Source organism: Eulemur rufifrons, chromosome 28 (assembly GCF_041146395.1).
Source record: "Eulemur rufifrons isolate Redbay chromosome 28, OSU_ERuf_1, whole genome shotgun sequence".
NCBI classification, from domain to species: Eukaryota; Metazoa; Chordata; class Mammalia; order Primates; family Lemuridae; genus Eulemur; species Eulemur rufifrons.
The window spans coordinates 16,909,196-16,927,326 of NC_091010.1; the positions used below are offsets into that span (position 1 = coordinate 16,909,196).

The 18,131-nt window shown below is 42.8% G+C and overlaps 1 protein-coding gene across 26 annotated transcripts in view; it reads right to left on the minus strand.

Moving 5' to 3' along the window:
* KCNMA1 (potassium calcium-activated channel subfamily M alpha 1) overlaps window positions 1–18,131 on the minus strand; it is a 725,165-nt gene that overhangs the window by 127,106 nt on the left and 579,928 nt on the right. For 14 of the 26 annotated variants that reach the window (XM_069460487.1, XM_069460484.1, XM_069460483.1 and 11 more), the window contains 2 exons: window positions 15,723–15,809; window positions 8,571–8,647 (listed from right to left, as the gene is read on the minus strand). In XM_069460487.1, coding sequence (XP_069316588.1) covers window positions 8,571–8,647; window positions 15,723–15,809 — 164 coding nt within the window. Of the gene's footprint in view, window positions 1–4,995; window positions 5,005–8,570; window positions 8,648–15,722; window positions 15,810–18,131 lie in introns of all 26 variants that reach the window. The other 12 variants (XM_069460482.1, XM_069460472.1, XM_069460485.1 and 9 more) reach the window with 1 other exon arrangement.

The following is an 18,131-nucleotide window of genomic DNA, read 5'->3' on the forward strand; positions in this document are numbered from 1 at the left end:
ACATGTTCTTTTAGCATCCTAGCTAGTCTGTTGTTCAGATCATCATGCAGCCCCAGCCCTGTTCAATGGGTGGTAGATCATTCCTTTGAGCTTAGCTTTTTACCAAAAAAAAAAAAAAAAAAAAAAAAAAAAAAGTTCCACTATAGCATTTTGATCAGAGGAATTTAGAAGGCCTGGTGTGAATGCCCAGACATTCCAAACAAACAGCAATGGCTGAAGTCAAGAAAGGGGGAGAAAAGGTCTTCAGTCGAAGACATGAAAATAAATTTATCTTAAATGCATCCAGATCTGGCATAGGACTTGGAGATGACTCCCTTGATTTTTTCCTTCTTAGTTGTTTTACTGGAAATATTGATTTGTTATTTACACAGAAGAGGGAAACTTGGATGATTTTTTGTTTCACTGCAGATAAATTGTTTTGAAAAAAATTTTTTAATCAAATGCTATAGCAGAAGAGAAGCCCATCAAACTCTGAAATGCTATGCTTCTCATTAGCAACAGTCCCTGGTTTTCATTTCCATACTGCCATTTTGGGTTTATATACAATAATAGAATCTGACACATTTATGTGGAAAGAAAGCTCTTATAAATATACCATCTTTAAGGACAAGGGAAGGGATGATGGGAATGGGATAACTTTTGAAACTATTTTGTCAGAGGAAAACATGTCACAATGGGTGATGTAAGCCTCCTATTTGATAAGAGTTCAGGAGGAAACACAGCGTCAAACCAGTGGCTCTCAGGGACTGTTTGCAACTGTCATTGTTAGCTATTCTGGAGACCATGCATTGTTCTAAAATTTCATATTGTTAGCATGCAGGAACAGGCTGAAACTGGTAATCAAAGCAGCAAAAAACCATTTGCTATAAGAAGATTAACTGTTAATTATAAGCAGTCACATTCCAAAGCAGCATATGCATAAAAAAGAAAACATGCCATTACTTGTCATTCCTTCCCAGTCATTTTTACACTCACACCAAATGCAAAATAGAAATTTCAAAAGACAAACAAATAACACCACACACACACACACACACACACACAAAAAAAATCAGCAAGAATGACCAATGAGCGTCTCTAAGACAAGACAGAAACAGTTAAAAAAAACAATTGAGCCCCACACGTTGACAAACCTTCATGAATCACAATGTCTAGACCGAGATGCTACCAACTGGTAGGGTGGCTCTTTTTCTCTACTTCTGCAATAGTGCATTTCCATTGACTCCCTGTCAGAGGTCTTCACCTATATACTTCGGGGTCCACTTTCTTAACAGGTAAGGCTGATTCTGAACTCCCAGCTGGTGGAATGATCCATCAGGCTCGAAGGCTATGTGGACCGGCCAGGAAGAGATTTCCTCTGGGCCATTATACAAATCGCAAACAAGCTCTTTAACTAAAAACTGATGAAGATTTTCCTCCCCAGTGAGAGATGTTCCAGAAGATTTGGACACTCTGTGTGTAAAATGATACTTTCGAGTTGTAAAATAAAATTATATTAAAATTAAGTCCTGGACTTCCTGACATGGACATTACCACCCCTCATCTCCCTCAACTCTCTCTGGCTCCCTAATCCTTTATTTTTGTTTCAGTGAATCATGGATATTCAGAACTGCTGGTATTTAATATCCATTTCTCAGTGGTTGTTTCCTTTTCTAGAACTCATTTAGGTTAGAAGGTTAATTTAAGTTCCACTTAAAACTCCCAAGGTTCAGTTTCAAAGTGCAACTTTGTTATTTATTTAAAACAGAAATAAGTTTCTTATCTACTCTCTGGCCACACCAAGTGTCCTCTCTCCTTTAGTGTTTGCTGATTTTCTTTCTCACATAGTCACCCATGGCTCCCTTCCCAAATCCCAATCTTCAGGAAAGGTTTCCCCAGGATGACAACGGCAATACAAAGTGGAGCTATGAGGACATCTAGTGGACATTGTGGAAGAGCAGCTAGTTCACAGGCAATCGGAACTAGCCTTTCTCTGCAAAGAGCAGAAAGAGGGCCCTGCTGTCTCTAAGAATTGAAATATGTGCAGTGTCATTTCAATTCAATGGCTTCTCGCGATCCACAGCAGATGTTTAGGGGCAGCGGGGATGAAGGAGTGAGAGGTTCTGGGAGATGGGCCTAGGGTGTTCAAACTGGCAACTGGTAAGCACAGTCGTTCTGCAGCTGTGGCCAGCAGAGGACTACTTCAGCACCAGCTGACTGGGTCTCTTCAAAGCCCTGTTGCAGCTTCCTGAGACGGGACAGACAAGAGTGTGTTTCTGGCGGACGTAAATACTGTAGCTACTTGTCATTCTGTCTTAGGGCTCTTGGAACTTTACACTCAATTCATTGCCCCCCTAGGCCAACTTAACTCTAGGAAAGCAGAAATATATGGCTCCAGGGACTCAGTTTTCTCTTTGGCCCACATCGTAAGGTTCTTGTCCTTGGAGCAGGGCCACAGATTCAAAGAGGTTACGTGGTTGCCAAGAATTAGACCCTGCGTCTCACTTTCCTCCAAAGAACTCGGCCCCAGCAGTTTCACAATTTAAGAAAAAGCTTAAAGAGCTTTCATGTGCTTTTCTTCACCACAATAAAGTGGATAATCAACCAATATTCCCACTATGACTTCCTAATACTATTTATAGAGACAAAATAGAAGTATTTCCCTAATGGACATCACCAACACTGTCTGTTTACTCTTGAGTGTTTAAAATGGAAAGATTTCTCGGATGTGCTCTCAGACAACTTTTCTTCTACTTTCAAAGGTCCTGGTCATGAGAGAGGAAACCCGTAGGGAAGTGACTGCTGCAGAGGTAGCTTAGTTACTGCTCTTTCCTTGAGTCAAACTGACAATCAGCTGCTCTCTGCTGGTTGGCACTTCGGAGCCAAGCTTGGAATGGAAGGGAGAGTTGGATTCCATCCTATCCTCAGCACCATCTGGTTCCTGCATCAGCAACCAAATTGTCAGCCAATTTCCAATTGCAGAATCTTAATTTCCAGGGTGGATTTGAAGGGGCAGGAAAAGCCGTGCTGGATTGAGAGGCCCAGGTGGAGTTTTCCAATTGCCAGGGACAAATCTTTTAGGTTTCAGATGGAGCTAATTCAAGGGAAGACTGGTGTGGAAGGAAAAAAAAAAAAAAAAAAATCTGCCCCTCAGTTAATAGACACTTTTCAGAACACAATCTCCCTTTTAAAATTAGTCCAATGAAGGAAGCATTATTTCCAAGCATGAACCCTGGAGCTGCTTTTCATGTGCTCTGCAGCAACTAAAATTACCAATGAAAATATCCATGGAAGAAAAAGTCCACTGAGGTTTAAGGTTGAGGCAACTGATGTGGCACTGGGGATCAGAGAACATTTCTTCAAGTCCTATAAATGAGGAACAATGTCTTCACTGAGCAAAAGTCCTCCTATTAACTTCTGGAGTAAGAAGAAAGGTCTTCCAGGTGGTTTTCCAAGAACAGAAAGAGGAGAAAGAAAAAGCTGTTTAATGTCAGTGGCACAGAGCACACCAAGCTAGGTGATTCTGCCTGCAACAACTGTACCGTGGCTGGGGAAGGCAGAAGTATTTGGCACTGGAGTTGTTTGCTGATTGACATCACATTTTCCCTCCAATTCTGAAGGAGGATTAGCTATAGTAGGTAGCTCTGCAGGTATGAAAGTGGCTCATGTCGTCAAGCCATCCTTAAAAGGGTCCTGCAGGTGAAGGGAGCCACAGAGTATATTTTGGCAGAATTGTGCATTCAATTGAAGAAGATCATTGCTTTGTTTTTACCTTGAGCAATTTATACCCTCCAAACACTGACAACTAGCCAAAATCAGATGATCAACTTGCCTCTTCTGCTGCAAAGGAACATGAAAGGACCAAGTGCTGAAACATCTTCTCCAAGAGCCATTGGACTGAAATGTTCTACAGATTGGGTCTCATTTTCAGTGGAGTTTTATGTACATGAGTAAGGACCCAAAGCTCATTGCTGGTACCACTGAGAGCAGCATTGCTGTAGTCACATTGCTGGCCTTAAAAGCTCCTCCTCAATGGTCACATCTTAATTGAGTGAGAGGGCATCCTACTCCTTGAGTAACTTGGAGGCTCAGAGACCTGCATTGACTTGTTGAGACGTCTACATAGCTCATTGATGAAATGGAATGTTCTCCTTGAGTCATCTTTTCTATCTTAAACAAGTGAATTGATCTTCAAAGATGTCTAGCTAACACTCATAGAGGAACTGGGTGTGTCCTACTGGGTACTGACTAAAAAAGAAACTTATTGTAAAGCAAGGGAACTTCATAGACTGTAGGAAATAATTACCACTGTGAAAATACTTGTCTCCAATAAGGCAATTTAGATACTTATAGTCTGTATGTTGAGTCTCCAATTAATTCTCTAGCAAGTGCTTTCTTGTATATAGAGGCACATATACTGTAATAAATACATCTCTCTATGAAATATCTCTACTCTTATATATAAAAATTCACATTTTTACATATAGAGTACTGGTACATATCATATATATATCACAACACGGGAATATATATGTAGCATACGTGTGTCCTTCAGGAGAGGAATTCAAGCTCAATAGCAGAGGAGACCAAGTATAATTTGTCAAAGCCAAGCATGACAAGGACTCCAATTGACAAGGAATCTAGAGCTATAGTGGTAATTACCTCAGCCTAATCAGTGTCCCTTAAAAGTCCTGAGACAAAGCCTTCAAGAGAAACACACTGCTGTCAAGGTCTTATTTTTAAGTGGAAAAATAAGACAGTTCCGGAAGCTGGCCAGAGCTGGGGGCTGGGGTGGATGGACGGAGAGTGGGCTCCCTGCGGACCCTCCAGCTCCAGGCTACTCTGCAGACTGCATTGGGGGATGGGGGAGTTGGGGCATGATGTCACTGCTACATGCAACATAAATACCAAAAGTAAAAAAGAAACTAAAACTGTACAGAAAATCAAAGAAGTATCTCCTCTAGGGAAAGACAGGGGGAACTGGACTCCGGGCTGCTGGGAACCCGTTTTACTCACAATATATCACTACCAGTGTGCAGTTAAAATAGAGTAGGGGTGGTATTCCAAGGCAGCAAAGAGAAAAAAAAATAAATCAAAGATATATCAATGATTAGAAGTTAAAGAAATTTCCTTCAAACACATCAATCTAGACATGACTTGTCCCCTAGGAGTCCACCCTTTGGCAAACTTTTAGAGGCTAGGGAAAAAAATGTAAATCATTAGACCAGGTTTGTTATACAGAAAAAGAAAATGGGTAAATAGTAGACCCTGAGAGCTTGTTCCTTGGCCAGACAGCTGAATTGGACTCTCTTCCTTGATGGAAAGCTACAAAGAAATGGAGAGAAATGCAAAAGTTAAATGGTACTACCACAGGATTTCCAGAAATGGAATGTCCACACTCAGTATTTCTCCAGATAATATAACATGAAATGTTGAAGGTTACTGAATCAAAGTGAATAGGAAGGTAGGGGTGGGGGAGGCAGGGGAAGAAGGGGTTGGGGAGGAGGGTTAGGAGCTGTGACTGTCACTAGTTCTGCTTTCATGGAATGTATCACTCCAGGTGAATTATTAGTACCTAGACTAACAGGTTTGGACAAATGACTACATGGGACAGCTGCCCTCTCCAACTTACACAGGGCACCGGGCAATGTCCATCCAATGGCACGGGAACCCTCTAATGCATTATTAACCATCCTAGTGCCTTCTAATTGAGGTTTCTTTGAAACCAAAACACATCTTCTCCAATTTCCTCACTTGCTTGTCCTGCATGGGGAGGTTTATGTTCAATAATTAATTTCATTCTAATCACCCCCTCACTCCACACACACAGATCCATTCTGCCCTCTGTGCTATGACCTTTTAATTAGGAAAAACAATATTTGGATAATTCTGGTTGCAATCAAGTATTAACCTCATAGCCAAGGGCCTCTGGGAGATGAGGAGCCCAAGGTTGGGGAAGGGGAAGGGGGATGCAGAGAGAAGAGAGCAAGATATGTCACACTGGCGCGGCTCTGCAGCGGCAGGCCTTTTGCAGCAATCTGTGCTGTGCGTGGTGGGAGATCATGCCCTTCACTAGTGAAACCCACTTGAAGGGAAAGGAAGAGAATAAAATTATTTCAAACAATTATGTGCCTCTCCCTCCAGGATGAAGCTAAAGACCACTGACCACTACTGTTTACTTGCCTGGAACTAAGATGGAAAAATACTCTAGAGGCCAAATCCTTCTTTCTAGGGACTTTACAAAGTGTCTGCCATGTTCCACTGCTGTGTCCTATAAGGGATGTTCCACTATTAGAACAAGAGTCAGAGACGTCCTCCAAACACTATATGATCATTCCTGCGTTTGCTCTTCTTCCTACGTAGATTGGGTCTCAGATTCAATGACATCTCCCCATGGGGCCTTCCTGACCTCCCAAGCTATGAAGTAGCATCCCCACAAGATTCCCCACACCCTCAGGCAGTCTCTTCTCTCTTCTTAGCATGGGGCTCTCTCTGAATTTAAGTAACTGTTGACATGATCATGGTCTCCATTCACTACGGCAACGATTTCAGGAGGACGGGGCTTTGCCTTGTCCATGGGTCCATCCCTGACACTAAGAATAGCACCACGAAGCAGGTACTCAAAAATGTGTGAATGGAGAATCGATAAGCGAGTCATAGTCTTGCCCTTTCATTGATACCCCTGTGGGGCAAGCCACTGGCTAATATCCTGTCTTGAATTGCTCTCCTGCCTTTTCCAACCCCTTGCTACAAGAGTCTCCTTACAGGAGAGTTTGCCCTCTTGGCTCTGTTGCTCTCTCTGATGTGCCTCTACCCTTGGAATGCTATGTTCCTTCTGCTGGAAATGGCCCAGGACAGCCGAGCCACTGGGCTGTGCTTCTGTGGCCACAGCAAACCAAGAAGGGCTGGGGCCGACTGCCTGGTGGGAAGGGTCGTCTGAGTCATGGTGTCTAGGGGGATTGGGTAGGGAGTGCGGGTGTTCTGTGCCTTGCACTCTCTTAGATGCTCTTCCTGGTAGGTTGTCAGAATAAGGGAATTCTCAGGTCCCAAGAAGTTAGAGTCTTTTGTTCTGAGATATAAATAAATACTTATCTTAGTAAGGTGACAGAGTCAGAGAGGCGGACCATGTGTGTTAAGTCATTGAGAAAGGGGGAGGCAAAACAGTGGGCCTAAGCTGCCCCAGACTTGAGAACCAGCCTGCGAAGATTTCTATAGAAACTTCACCAAACCAAGAGTGTGCCCCATGGGCATTTGCCCCAGAGATTGGGGAATCTTCCCTGTGCGCCAACAGAGTGATATTTATGTCTTACTGGTTTTACATTTTCTGTGCCTCCCCACCTTAGGAGTGCACTGCAAAAGATCCTTACTTCATTGGCAGTTCCCAGGAATGGTGCTCTTCTGTCTGGTTTCTGCTTGTGAAAAAGTATTTTATGGGGTGATCTTTCATAAATGTTCTTACTCATCTGACCCAAGATCACCCATCTCGCCCTTCCCTTCTGCAAAAAAGATTAGAGGACTCAGAGAACAAGTTTCAAAAGAGGTCTTTGGGTGAGCCTGGGTCCCTGTACTTGGGCTGTGTGACTGTCTGCAATCTCATCCTCTCATTAAACTTGGAAGCTTAGTTTCCTCTTTTTGTAAAATGGGATTAATAACACCCCTCGCCACTTACACAAGGTTATGGTGAGGATCAAAGCAACGATCCCAAGGAGATTTTAAGATGATAAATCACTTTAGGAAGGAAGGCATCATGATTTTTGTTTTCTCTAGGGTTGAGAACAATTTTTATTAGGCAATGAAGCTTAATTAATGCAAAAGGCACAGCCTTCCCAAAGGAAAGGCTGCTTTAAGTCGTGGTATCTCAGGAGATCGCAAGCCAATGTTCCTGACTCACTCCATCTTTTGCAAGAGGCCCTGTTGGCAAACTGCTTCAGAAGGGGCCTGAGACAGGGTATGTCAGAAGCTGCTGAGCCCAACCCAGCCTGTCCTAAAGAGCAGCGGTGCTTGAGCAAGAGCCCTGCAGGTTGGCCTTTGGGCCAATGGAGACTGAAGCTCATTGAGGATGGCAAAGTTCTTTTCCTGGGACAGTCTGAGGGTATCACGATTGACAACTCTGGTGTTTGGTACTAAAACCTGCAGAAATCCCAAAGAGAAAGAGAATCAACTCCCATTTTGGAGACCGAGTCCTCAGACTCAGTTTCCCTCTCAACCCGAGTAGACTCGGTGGCCCCATCCACTGGAAATCACTATGCAAAAACACTCCCTCATCTATGGCTGCAGCTGTCTTCCTTTTTACACATCGTACTTGACTATGTCAGACTGGGCACATCTGATGAGGCACCCCTAGACCCAAGAAGTGAGGCTAGGTACTAGGTTCCCTCCTGCGTGTTGAGGGTGGTGATTTTTCATCCTCTGCTCTAACAAAGCGAGGACAGGTATTTATTTCCTGTCTCTTTAAACTGCTGGGTGAAACATAAACATACTCGAGACAACTCTTGATGTTTAGTGTTTCTCTAATAGGAAAAGGAGAAGGAAAACGGATTCAGGGAATAGGGAGGAGAGAGGGAGGGGACGGGGAGAGAAATACTACTTACGCCTTTTGCAGCCGCATTTTTTTATTCTTTTGGGATCTGTGATGTCATCATGACAGGCCTTGCAGTAAAAAAATGCCCTGGAGAAAGAGAATGGAAAAACTGACACATTTCATAATCCACCCAGATGAAATGAGTACCACATTTCCTCCACGGTGGTGCCAAATTAATGGAACACGCCAGCACTAATTTCCTTTAATCTTTTGAAAGGTTTAGACGTTTGCAGACGGAAATGTTTGTTGCAAAACCATCTATTTCAAACACAGAATTCTGTGATTGGAGTTAGTGCTTCTTTTCATAAACTTCCATTTGCAAAGGCACCAGGAGAAAGGTCGCTGACGTGACGCGCTGCATCTGCTGGCTCATCTTTCAATTTTGGAGAACAGCGTTCGATGCTGCTCATGGGAACACGTGGGCAAGCAGCCCTAGGCCCTTGGTGGGGGGTCTAAATACAACTCTGAAAGCCCCTCAGTCTGCTCAAATAGATATTAAAGGGGGCAGAAGTATGTCGTTCCTCAGTCAAATAAAAATATTAACCTTGTCACTTTGGAAGCACCTTTCCTTGTCAGCCAAAGTGAAAGAGGGTCCGAGAGGAGAGTGGAGAGGGAAAGACAAAAGCCACGAGTGAGGCAGTTCTCCAGCAACCCCTCTGTAGGACTTCACAGCCCATTTTACTCCAAAGCTGGCTGGCCCAAGTCCCATGCTATCCAGCCCTGAGAACCTGTACTAAATGAAGGTTTTCTTCTTACTACAGAGCAAAGTTCAGCTGACCACTGGGATGAGTAGAGGCTATTGAGGGGTGGGTAGAAGGGGTCCTGGAAGAACCAATCAACAGGAAAACCCCTAATTTGATCTAAGTGTCCATATGTGATTCCAGAGGCCATTGGCTGTGTCAAAAGTATTCTGGACAAGACAAAATAAGATCCAAAATAAGATCATTCAAGCACTACTTAAAAACGAAGTATCTAGAACAGCACAAGAGGCCTGTGTCCTTTCAGTACTGGGGAGGTGATAAAATTCACTGGAACAACATTACAACCTTCTGTATCCAGAAACTAACAAATCCTTGGCTTGGCATCTTTAGCCCTGCCAACGAGAACTGGGTGCCAGGGATAAACGCGGTCTTTCCTTGACCAGGGCTGAAGAAATAAACACAAGTCTTTTTATGTTTTTCACAGGACTTGGATTTATAATGGGCACTAGCTGGACACCAGTGGTAAGACTGTTGGATCCAGAAGAGACCTTGGAGAACTTGCAGCCAAGATCTCTGGGACTCAGTGTCCTCATCTGTAAATTGAAGAGGTTGTCATGGTCTGTTCAAAGTCATCCCATGCTGGGGCTTGGCCAGCCCCAGGGCTTCCAAATCCAAATCCATTGCTTGCTCTACCCTAGCGCCTCCTCTACTGCTTCTCTAAGTGCCAGCTGTCAGCCATGGCAAAGAAAGAAAAGCTGGCTGACCGTTTACCCGGACTGGCAATGCGGCTAAGCACCCAATCAGTGTGCCTCAGAATGGGAAGGAAAGCAAAGGAGAAAACATCCAAATTGGGGAAAGTAACTTTGCTTCCATTTCCTTTGGGCATTGTCTCTCCCATATGATGCTCCTAACACATAATAACAACAATAACAACAACAATAGTGGTAACAATCCTAACAGCTAACATTTATAGAGCACAGGCTATATAGGCCAAGGCGCTATTCTAAGGATTTTACAAACATTAACGTATTTGATTCTCAAACAACCCTTTGAAGGAGGTATGATTATAATCTCTGTTTCACACATAAGGAAACTGGAGCACAGAGAGATTCAGTGACCTGCCCAAGGCCACACAGCTAGGTGAGGCAGAGCCAAGAGGCAAATCCAGGCAGTCCGACACCAGGGCCCAGGGTCTTAAACCCACTATGGTGTGATGAAAGGATGGTGAGCCCGTATACACTGTTGGAAAGATAAAGTGTGATTACTCCGTGCATTGAAGCTGGATTCTTTTTTTTTTTATTTAATTTTTTTAATAGATAAATAAAAATTGAATATATTTGAGGTAAACAACACAATGTTTTGAAATATGTATACATGTGGAATGACTAAATCAAGCCAATTAACATATACATTACCCCACATACTCATCACTTTCTATGATGAGAACACTTAAAATCTACTCTCTCACTAACTTTCAAGCATATGATACGTTGGTATTAACTGTAGTCGCCATGTTGTACAGTGGATCTTTTGAATGTGTTCCTGTCTAACCTAAATGTATCCTTTGACCAACATCTCCCCATCAGCCCCACCCCCAGTGCCTGGTAACCACCATTCCACTCTCTGCTTCTCTGAGTTTGACTTTTAAAGATTCCACATATGCAGGAGATCATGTGGTATTTGTCTTTCTGTGCCTGGCTTATTTCCCTTAGCGTAATGTCTTCCAGAGTTAGGCAAGTAAGGTTAATGCACGAAATGAGGTGAGGGCTGGGGCGTGTCCAAGGTGACCTGGAGGCAAACCCCCCACTGGAGGAGACAGAGCATCTCAGCTCTACTTGACCTTTGCCAAGTGGCATTTCTCTGCAAGCACCATTCTCTTCCCTACCCACCTCTGCCGCTGTCATGCTCACCTGGCAAAGTCCCTACCTCACTGCACACCTGCACCTGAGTGACTAAGTGTCGCCGGGAAGAAAGCACGCTGATCTCACTTTAAATCCACAGCTGTGGATTCCAGGGGCCTGTTCCCTCCCCCCTGGGATCTCTCCATTCTCCTGGTGCCTGCTTTCCTACCCTCCAAAACAACTCTCTCTGCTCTCCTCTCCATGTCCTCTCCTGCTCACTGCACCCTCCCACTCAAGCCTTCAGCTGGTAACCTTGCATCACACAGCATCAAGAAGGCCAGCTCTGCCTCCCATAAGGATGGCCTTTCTTGTCTCTTGTCCTCTGGTTTCCTGTTATGTGTGGCCAGCAGGAAAGGCCAGTAGGAGCCCGGAGTGTGGGAAGAGAGGAGTTCACCCCAATGACCCCCTTCACTCCCTCCCCCCTGGGCCATGAAATGGCAGTGGTGACACTTGTCTACAGAAGGACAAAGCTCCTGCTGGCCAGTCATTCCCACATCATAGCCCCTCTCTCCAGCTCCTGATGGTCCCTCTCCCCTTGACCCTGCAGATCTAGGGTGAGAGTGGCTCCCCTCTCTTGCTGGCTCTGGGGTGCTTCCCCACCCCTTGCTGGTTTTCCTTAACTATCTGCCCACACTTGACATAGTTCCTGCATAAAACTCTCCTCCCTTTTCCCACTGAAGTGTGTCATCTTTTTCTCACTGGGACCCTCATTGATACAGCACACAAGATTACATCTCCAGCCTCATCTTTCCCTAGAAGCCCAGAATCTAAGATCCAACTTCCTTTATGATCTGTCCACGTGCACATTTGGTGCACACCTCCAACTTAACAGTCCAAATGGAATGCTTAACTTCCTGCCACCCAAAACTTTCTTCTCATCCAGTTTTCACCATCTTGTTAAGATGGAGTCATCATCCATCCAGTTGCTTATGCCTTGGATCTAGGTTTCATCCTTGATTCCTCTTTTTCCCCTCACTTCTTCTACCCATTTCATCAGTGGGTTCGTGGACTCCCTAAAATATAGTCTGAGCGGAACCCACTTCTCTTCACCTCCACTCCCCAGACACCCAAGCTGCCATCATCTCTCCCCTACACTATGCAATAGTCTCTGAGTCTCTGGCCTCCTCTCCTGTTCCATTCATCCCATTCTCTACAATGCAGGGAGTATGACCTTTTAATGAGATAAATCGGACCACATCACCCCCAGCTTAAAACCATCCATGACTTCCATTTTACAGCAAACCAAACCTCTTTATAAAGTGGTATAGGAACAAGCCTCCCTTCACTCTCTAACCCCCTCTGATCCCACTGTCCCCTCCTTTACTCCTAGCCACATTTTCCTTCTCAGAGTCCCTGGCCACAGTAGACTTCTTCCCACCTGTCTTCTCTTCCTGTCTGATCTTTGCATGATGGGTCTTTAACCTCATCTCTAGCTCTGCTCAAATGCTACCCTCTCAAAGAAACCTTCACTTATACCCAACCTAAATCAGTGACCCAGTTGCATTAATTCTTTCATCATTAATTTTTTAAAAAACCTGAAATTTTCTCCTCCCTAGAATGTGAGCCCCATTAGGGCAGGAACATCTCTCCATTGTTAACCACTGTGTTTCCCTGGCACCTTGTATAGACCTTCCTAAGCAGTAGGTGGCTTATAGATATTTGATGAATGAATGACTGAGTGAGAATGTTTTCCAGTATTTTTGGGTCTGCCAATTTTTCAGGAGAAACCAGTAATAAGGATTTTTATATAAAAGCCCATAACTGTTTTCACCTTGGCAACTAGTTTATTTTTTAAAATATGACTCAAAAGAATCATATCTGCAAGCCAAATTGAATCAATGAGCCACCATTTTGCGACTCCTATATTAAAGACTATGTTCCAAGATTACTTAAAAAGGAAACTATTTGGTGGCAAGGAGTAAAGGACAAATGCCCAAATGCCCGTTCCCCAAATGACCTTTTTAAGACTGAAATTGGATGGTTTCATTCCTGTTTATCTAAAACTCTGTGTCTGAAAGTTTCTATGAGCTAGAATTCATAAACTTCTTTTGTTGCTGCTTTGCAGTGGAGGGTCCAAACTCAATACTAGATCATCATAATCTACTTTTCCATTTTTACAAAACTTGTTTAGTTTCATTCAAATCTCCAATGTCCTTTCTGTGGTTTTCTGCAGTCTTCATCTATTTGAAATCCCCTAACTGACAGCATTTGCTCTGACACATCACACACCATGGAAAATTACAGGCTGGTGTTGTAGCTGATTGTGTCAGCATGTATTTGTGAATACCATAAAGCACTGAAATGAGACATATTGCACTCCTTAATATAGGAGGTAATTTGTTTTTTGGACTGCCTGGTATTTGTGACATTCATTAGTGAGAGATGCAATAGGAAATAGAATTACACAAATGGGAGTTTCATGTTATATTTGCTATCTGGGAGGTACACGTGATAAATGATGCCGCTGTGCTCCCCAGCCTCCTGTACTTGGTGCTGAGATGTTGTTTTGAGCTTCTGGGTTTCACAGTCAGGACAAGAGCACAATGTTCTTTTCCAGAGGACCAAAGCAGGGGGCTTCAGCCCCATTCACCCCACTTACCCTTCTCAGGTGAACCCAGTTCTCAGGATGCCCCTGAAGAGCAGTGAGATTCCATGAACTGGGCAGGGAGGTGTTTCTCTCCCACAACCGAATAATGGTAATCTTTTCTCAATTTGCAGAACTAAATTTAAGTTATTAGAGAGCTCAGTTTTAAGATTTTTTTTTTTTTTTTTTTTTTTTTTTTTTTTGCTTCTCCATCTTATATTTTCTTTTTCCTGAAAGATTTTGTAACGAGTATGGCTGGTTTGCTAGAGCGGGCAATGAGAAAAAGAACCATCAGCACCCATTGTCACATATCATCTTGTGTTCAGCATGTCAGGCTCACTCCCAGGCAAATCATTAAGAGGCTCTGGAATCAGACTTCCTGGCTTTAAATCCTGGCTTTATCACTCGTTAGCACCGTGACTTTGGGAAAGTTAGTTAACCAATTTGTGCCTCAGTTTCCTCCTATGTAAAGTAGGAAATAGTCATGCTACCTACCTATTTCATGAGGTTGCTGTGAGAATTAAACGAGTTCATAGATACAGAAAACCTAGTACCTTAGTGCTGGTGTATGGTAAGCCCTCCATAACAGTGTGTTAGTATTATTAAATTTGGTAGAAAGACAGCAGGTTTTACAAAAGGAAAGACCAGTTGCAATCTGGGTTCTGTCACTTACTTATGGGCTGTATGGCCTTGGATAAATCATTTATCTCAAATTTACAGATAAGGAAACCAAAGCCTTGGATGTTTAGAAAGACTTACCTCCTGAGTTACTTAGAGGAGTAGCAATAAGGAAGGGGGCCCACCTAGCATGGGTTTGGCTTGAAGTAGGAACTCATTAAATGAAGACAATAGGCTTATATAAATAAGTATAGACCTTCACAATTAATAATTCTCTTAAAATATTTTATGTAACATTATTGTCTAACTGAGTGACCTGTCTGACCATTTGCGTCACATTTTTGCCTAGTAAATTTTTCCAAGTTCATGGGAAAGGATCAAATATAAGAATATTCCATGTTGTTCTGCAAAGAGCCCTATGATTCTCTAGGCTGCTCACACAGGCTTAAGGATACTAATTAAAATGTCATGAAACATGGAGGCCAATGAAATCCTGGACTGTACTTACAGAGGCTTAACAATTGAAGCTGACAACTTCAGCCACTTACCTAGATGGCCACAGACAGATTTCATTTGAAATTAATCCAAACTATTTTTTTTTCTTTTGACACACAGTCTTGTTCTGTCTCCCAGGCTGGAGTACAGTGGTGCCATCATAGCCCACTATAACCTCCAACTCCTGGGTTTAAGCCATTCTCCCACCTCAGCCCCTCGAGTAGCTAGGACTATGGGCTCATGCTACCACACGTACTTAGTTTCTCTATTTTTTGTAGAGATGGCATCTTGCTCTTTTGCTCAGGCTGGTCTTAAACTCCTGGCCTCAAGGCCTCAGCCTCCTGCCTCAGCCTCCCAAAGTGCTAGGATTACAAGCATGAGCCACTGCCCCCAGCCTATCCAAACCTTTTGAAATTCCATTTTGCACTTACAGTAGAAAACAGACAATTCTCAAGTTCATTTGTCCAGATAATATTAAATAAAGAACACTGGACAAGGAGCCAATTGCTTTGTTATGTTGGTCTGGGTCATCGAGAATCAGGATGACCTTGAACAATCACTCAGCTCTCGGAGCCTCAGTTTTCTCCCTTATAAAATGAAAGAGTAGGTAACTAAGCCTCCTAGTTCTAAAATTTTATTATCCCAATTCAGAGATGTGGAGCTGCCTATGTGAAAGGAGTCCATGGAAGCATTTGAAAGCACAATCTCTTCTTCCTAAAGCTCTGCACCATTTTATGACCATAGATACGTTAAGAAGCTTGTGGGTCAGAGAGCCCTGTACATTGGGAAACATGCCCACTTTCCATAGGTCAAGATGTCTATGGCTGGGCCAGAAAGAAAGCCAGAGGAAAATAAACTCTTACCTCTTAACTTCTTTGGCATCACTTGCGATGAAAAATCCTAAAGTACCTTCTTGGATCTTAAGATGGTTTCCAGGATTAATTAATATACTGCTCAGTGAACAAAAACAAACAAAGAAGACAAGTTTGTGAGGTCGTGTTCTGAATAAAACCTTGAAGGCTACATGTTACTGTTGTTTTTATAGGGGGCCCACTAGTCTAATGCTTTCCCCAAAGATTTTGTCCAGAATCTGATGCCTACTGCCCCAAACATTAAGCTGTACTGGTTAATTCCCAGGTTGGCACACTCCCAGTGGAGGAAATCAAAGCAAATCTAGGTTTTAGGACCTGGGTTTGTATAATGGGGCAGTCTAGCTGCCATTATGGCCGTCTAATTTGAAGCAAAGTCTGTCATAATGAATCCCTTTGGAAACTGCTATGGATGGTCAAGGTTGAAGCATTATTGGCCTAAATGAAGTTAATGCTACATCAATTTTCCATTAGATGACAGAGCATTAATGGGACCCCTATATGTATACGGAAACATACATGTATACACACCACATGTTACCACAGGGAATGGTACAAGACACCCATAACTAATGCAGAAACAAACCAAACATCTTTATGTCATTGATAAGGACATGGAAGTAGATTCCATGTACAGCCTATGTAGGAAAAGTTGGATCTACCCAAACAGTGCAAAAGAAAAATGTCAGCAGTTGGATGTACTTAAGGATTCCAATCTGCTATTTACAAAAATGTATGGGATGTTTGAATAAGATGTGTGTCTAGCATATATGTCCTAGTTGAGGCAAACTGTAGTTAGAAAACAAATGCAAATTACCCCTAAAGAAAACTTGCCTTGCAGGAGAGTCGGAACCTAAACATACACAGTCCTCTTTCAAAGTGGTCTAAATAGATTAGCTGACCAAGTTGTGTTTGGATTGACTGAAGAGATAAATGTATCCTAACCTAATAAATGGATGAAACAAATAAGTTTAATTTTCTGCAAATCAAAAGCAGAATACAGGAATGTCTTACACAGAGACGGAGATGAGGCTTTGGGCTTAACGGATACTGAATTTAGGGACTCTAAATGAAGCAAGAGATACAACAGAGATATTCTCTGATCTGAAAAGCTGGTGTTTAAGGTAATAGATATCTGGAATCAGTCTAACGGAAGTCATGATGGTCAAAATGGGGGATGGTAATTAATATGTAATCTTTTTCCACTGGTAAAACCATTCTTGAAAAGTGCTGTGGTCCACAGATGATATGTTTGTAGTAATACAGGAAGGACCCAGGTGAACTTTTGTTCTGTTGGGAGAACTCTGAGCAGGCCATTATTGCAAAATAATTGTGGTCACAAGAGCAGCCACCATTACCTATAACAAGACCTGACGGAAGGAAAGCAAACCTGTGTCATCTCTATTATTAACACTAAATCATAGCAAGAGGCTAGGGAGGTTTGACTGTCCTTCCCTACAACCACAGGCAGCAGGGAGATTCGCTCTGAATCAGAGAGCAGCAGTGCCCTCTAATAGCACAGCTTGCAACCAACAGCGGCATCGTACAAGCACCTCCTAATTACCCCACCGCCAGCTCTTCACGTTGGGGTAACGAGCCCTCTGACTTCACACAATTATGAGGGGAAAGGGTCAGAGCTTGCACTGGTTAGATGGATTCATTTTTCAAAGCCAATTCAATATGACATTTTAGAAAGGCAGAATTCGTGATTTTGCACATTTTCTTACCCCCTTTCCTGTAAGGCAGTTCTTATATGCCCTGGCTCTGCAATCAGAAATTGGGTCCAAATTCCAGCACTGTCACTTAGTAGCTGTCTGACTTTGGGCAAGTTACTAAACCTCCCTAGAACTCAATTCCATTACCTACAAGAAGGGGATAATGATAATAATTGCCTTTCTTCAAGGAGGTAAGTGAGAGAATGTATAGAAGCTTCAATATGTGTTGGCTTTGTTACTATTTTTATTCTTGCAAAAAGAAAAGCCAAAATTTATTTCATTTTCAACAAAATTATCAGAGATTTTTTTCTAGCTGGACCCATGGAATGGAACAGAGGGTTTCTTATCAAAATACCTTGCGGATCCTGAGATGAAGATGCGGGGTGAAGACTTGCACACTCCAGAGTAATGTATAAGGACGTACATGAAAAATCCCATGCACTTCTGCAGCCTAAAGGAGCTAGTTCTTTGAAGTTGAAAAAGTCTAAATTTTGATATGTATTCATGTAAAATGTAAGAAAAACTTCAGAGTGAAAAAAAATCCTATTGTGATTGGAACAAAAGAATTTATTTTGACCCACATCGATGTCTTGGTGACGTATAGGCACAAAACAAGCTTCACATAGAATCCTGTTTTCTTTTTTTGCATTACATGCTTATTAATCATAAGCCAGTGATTGAACCCACT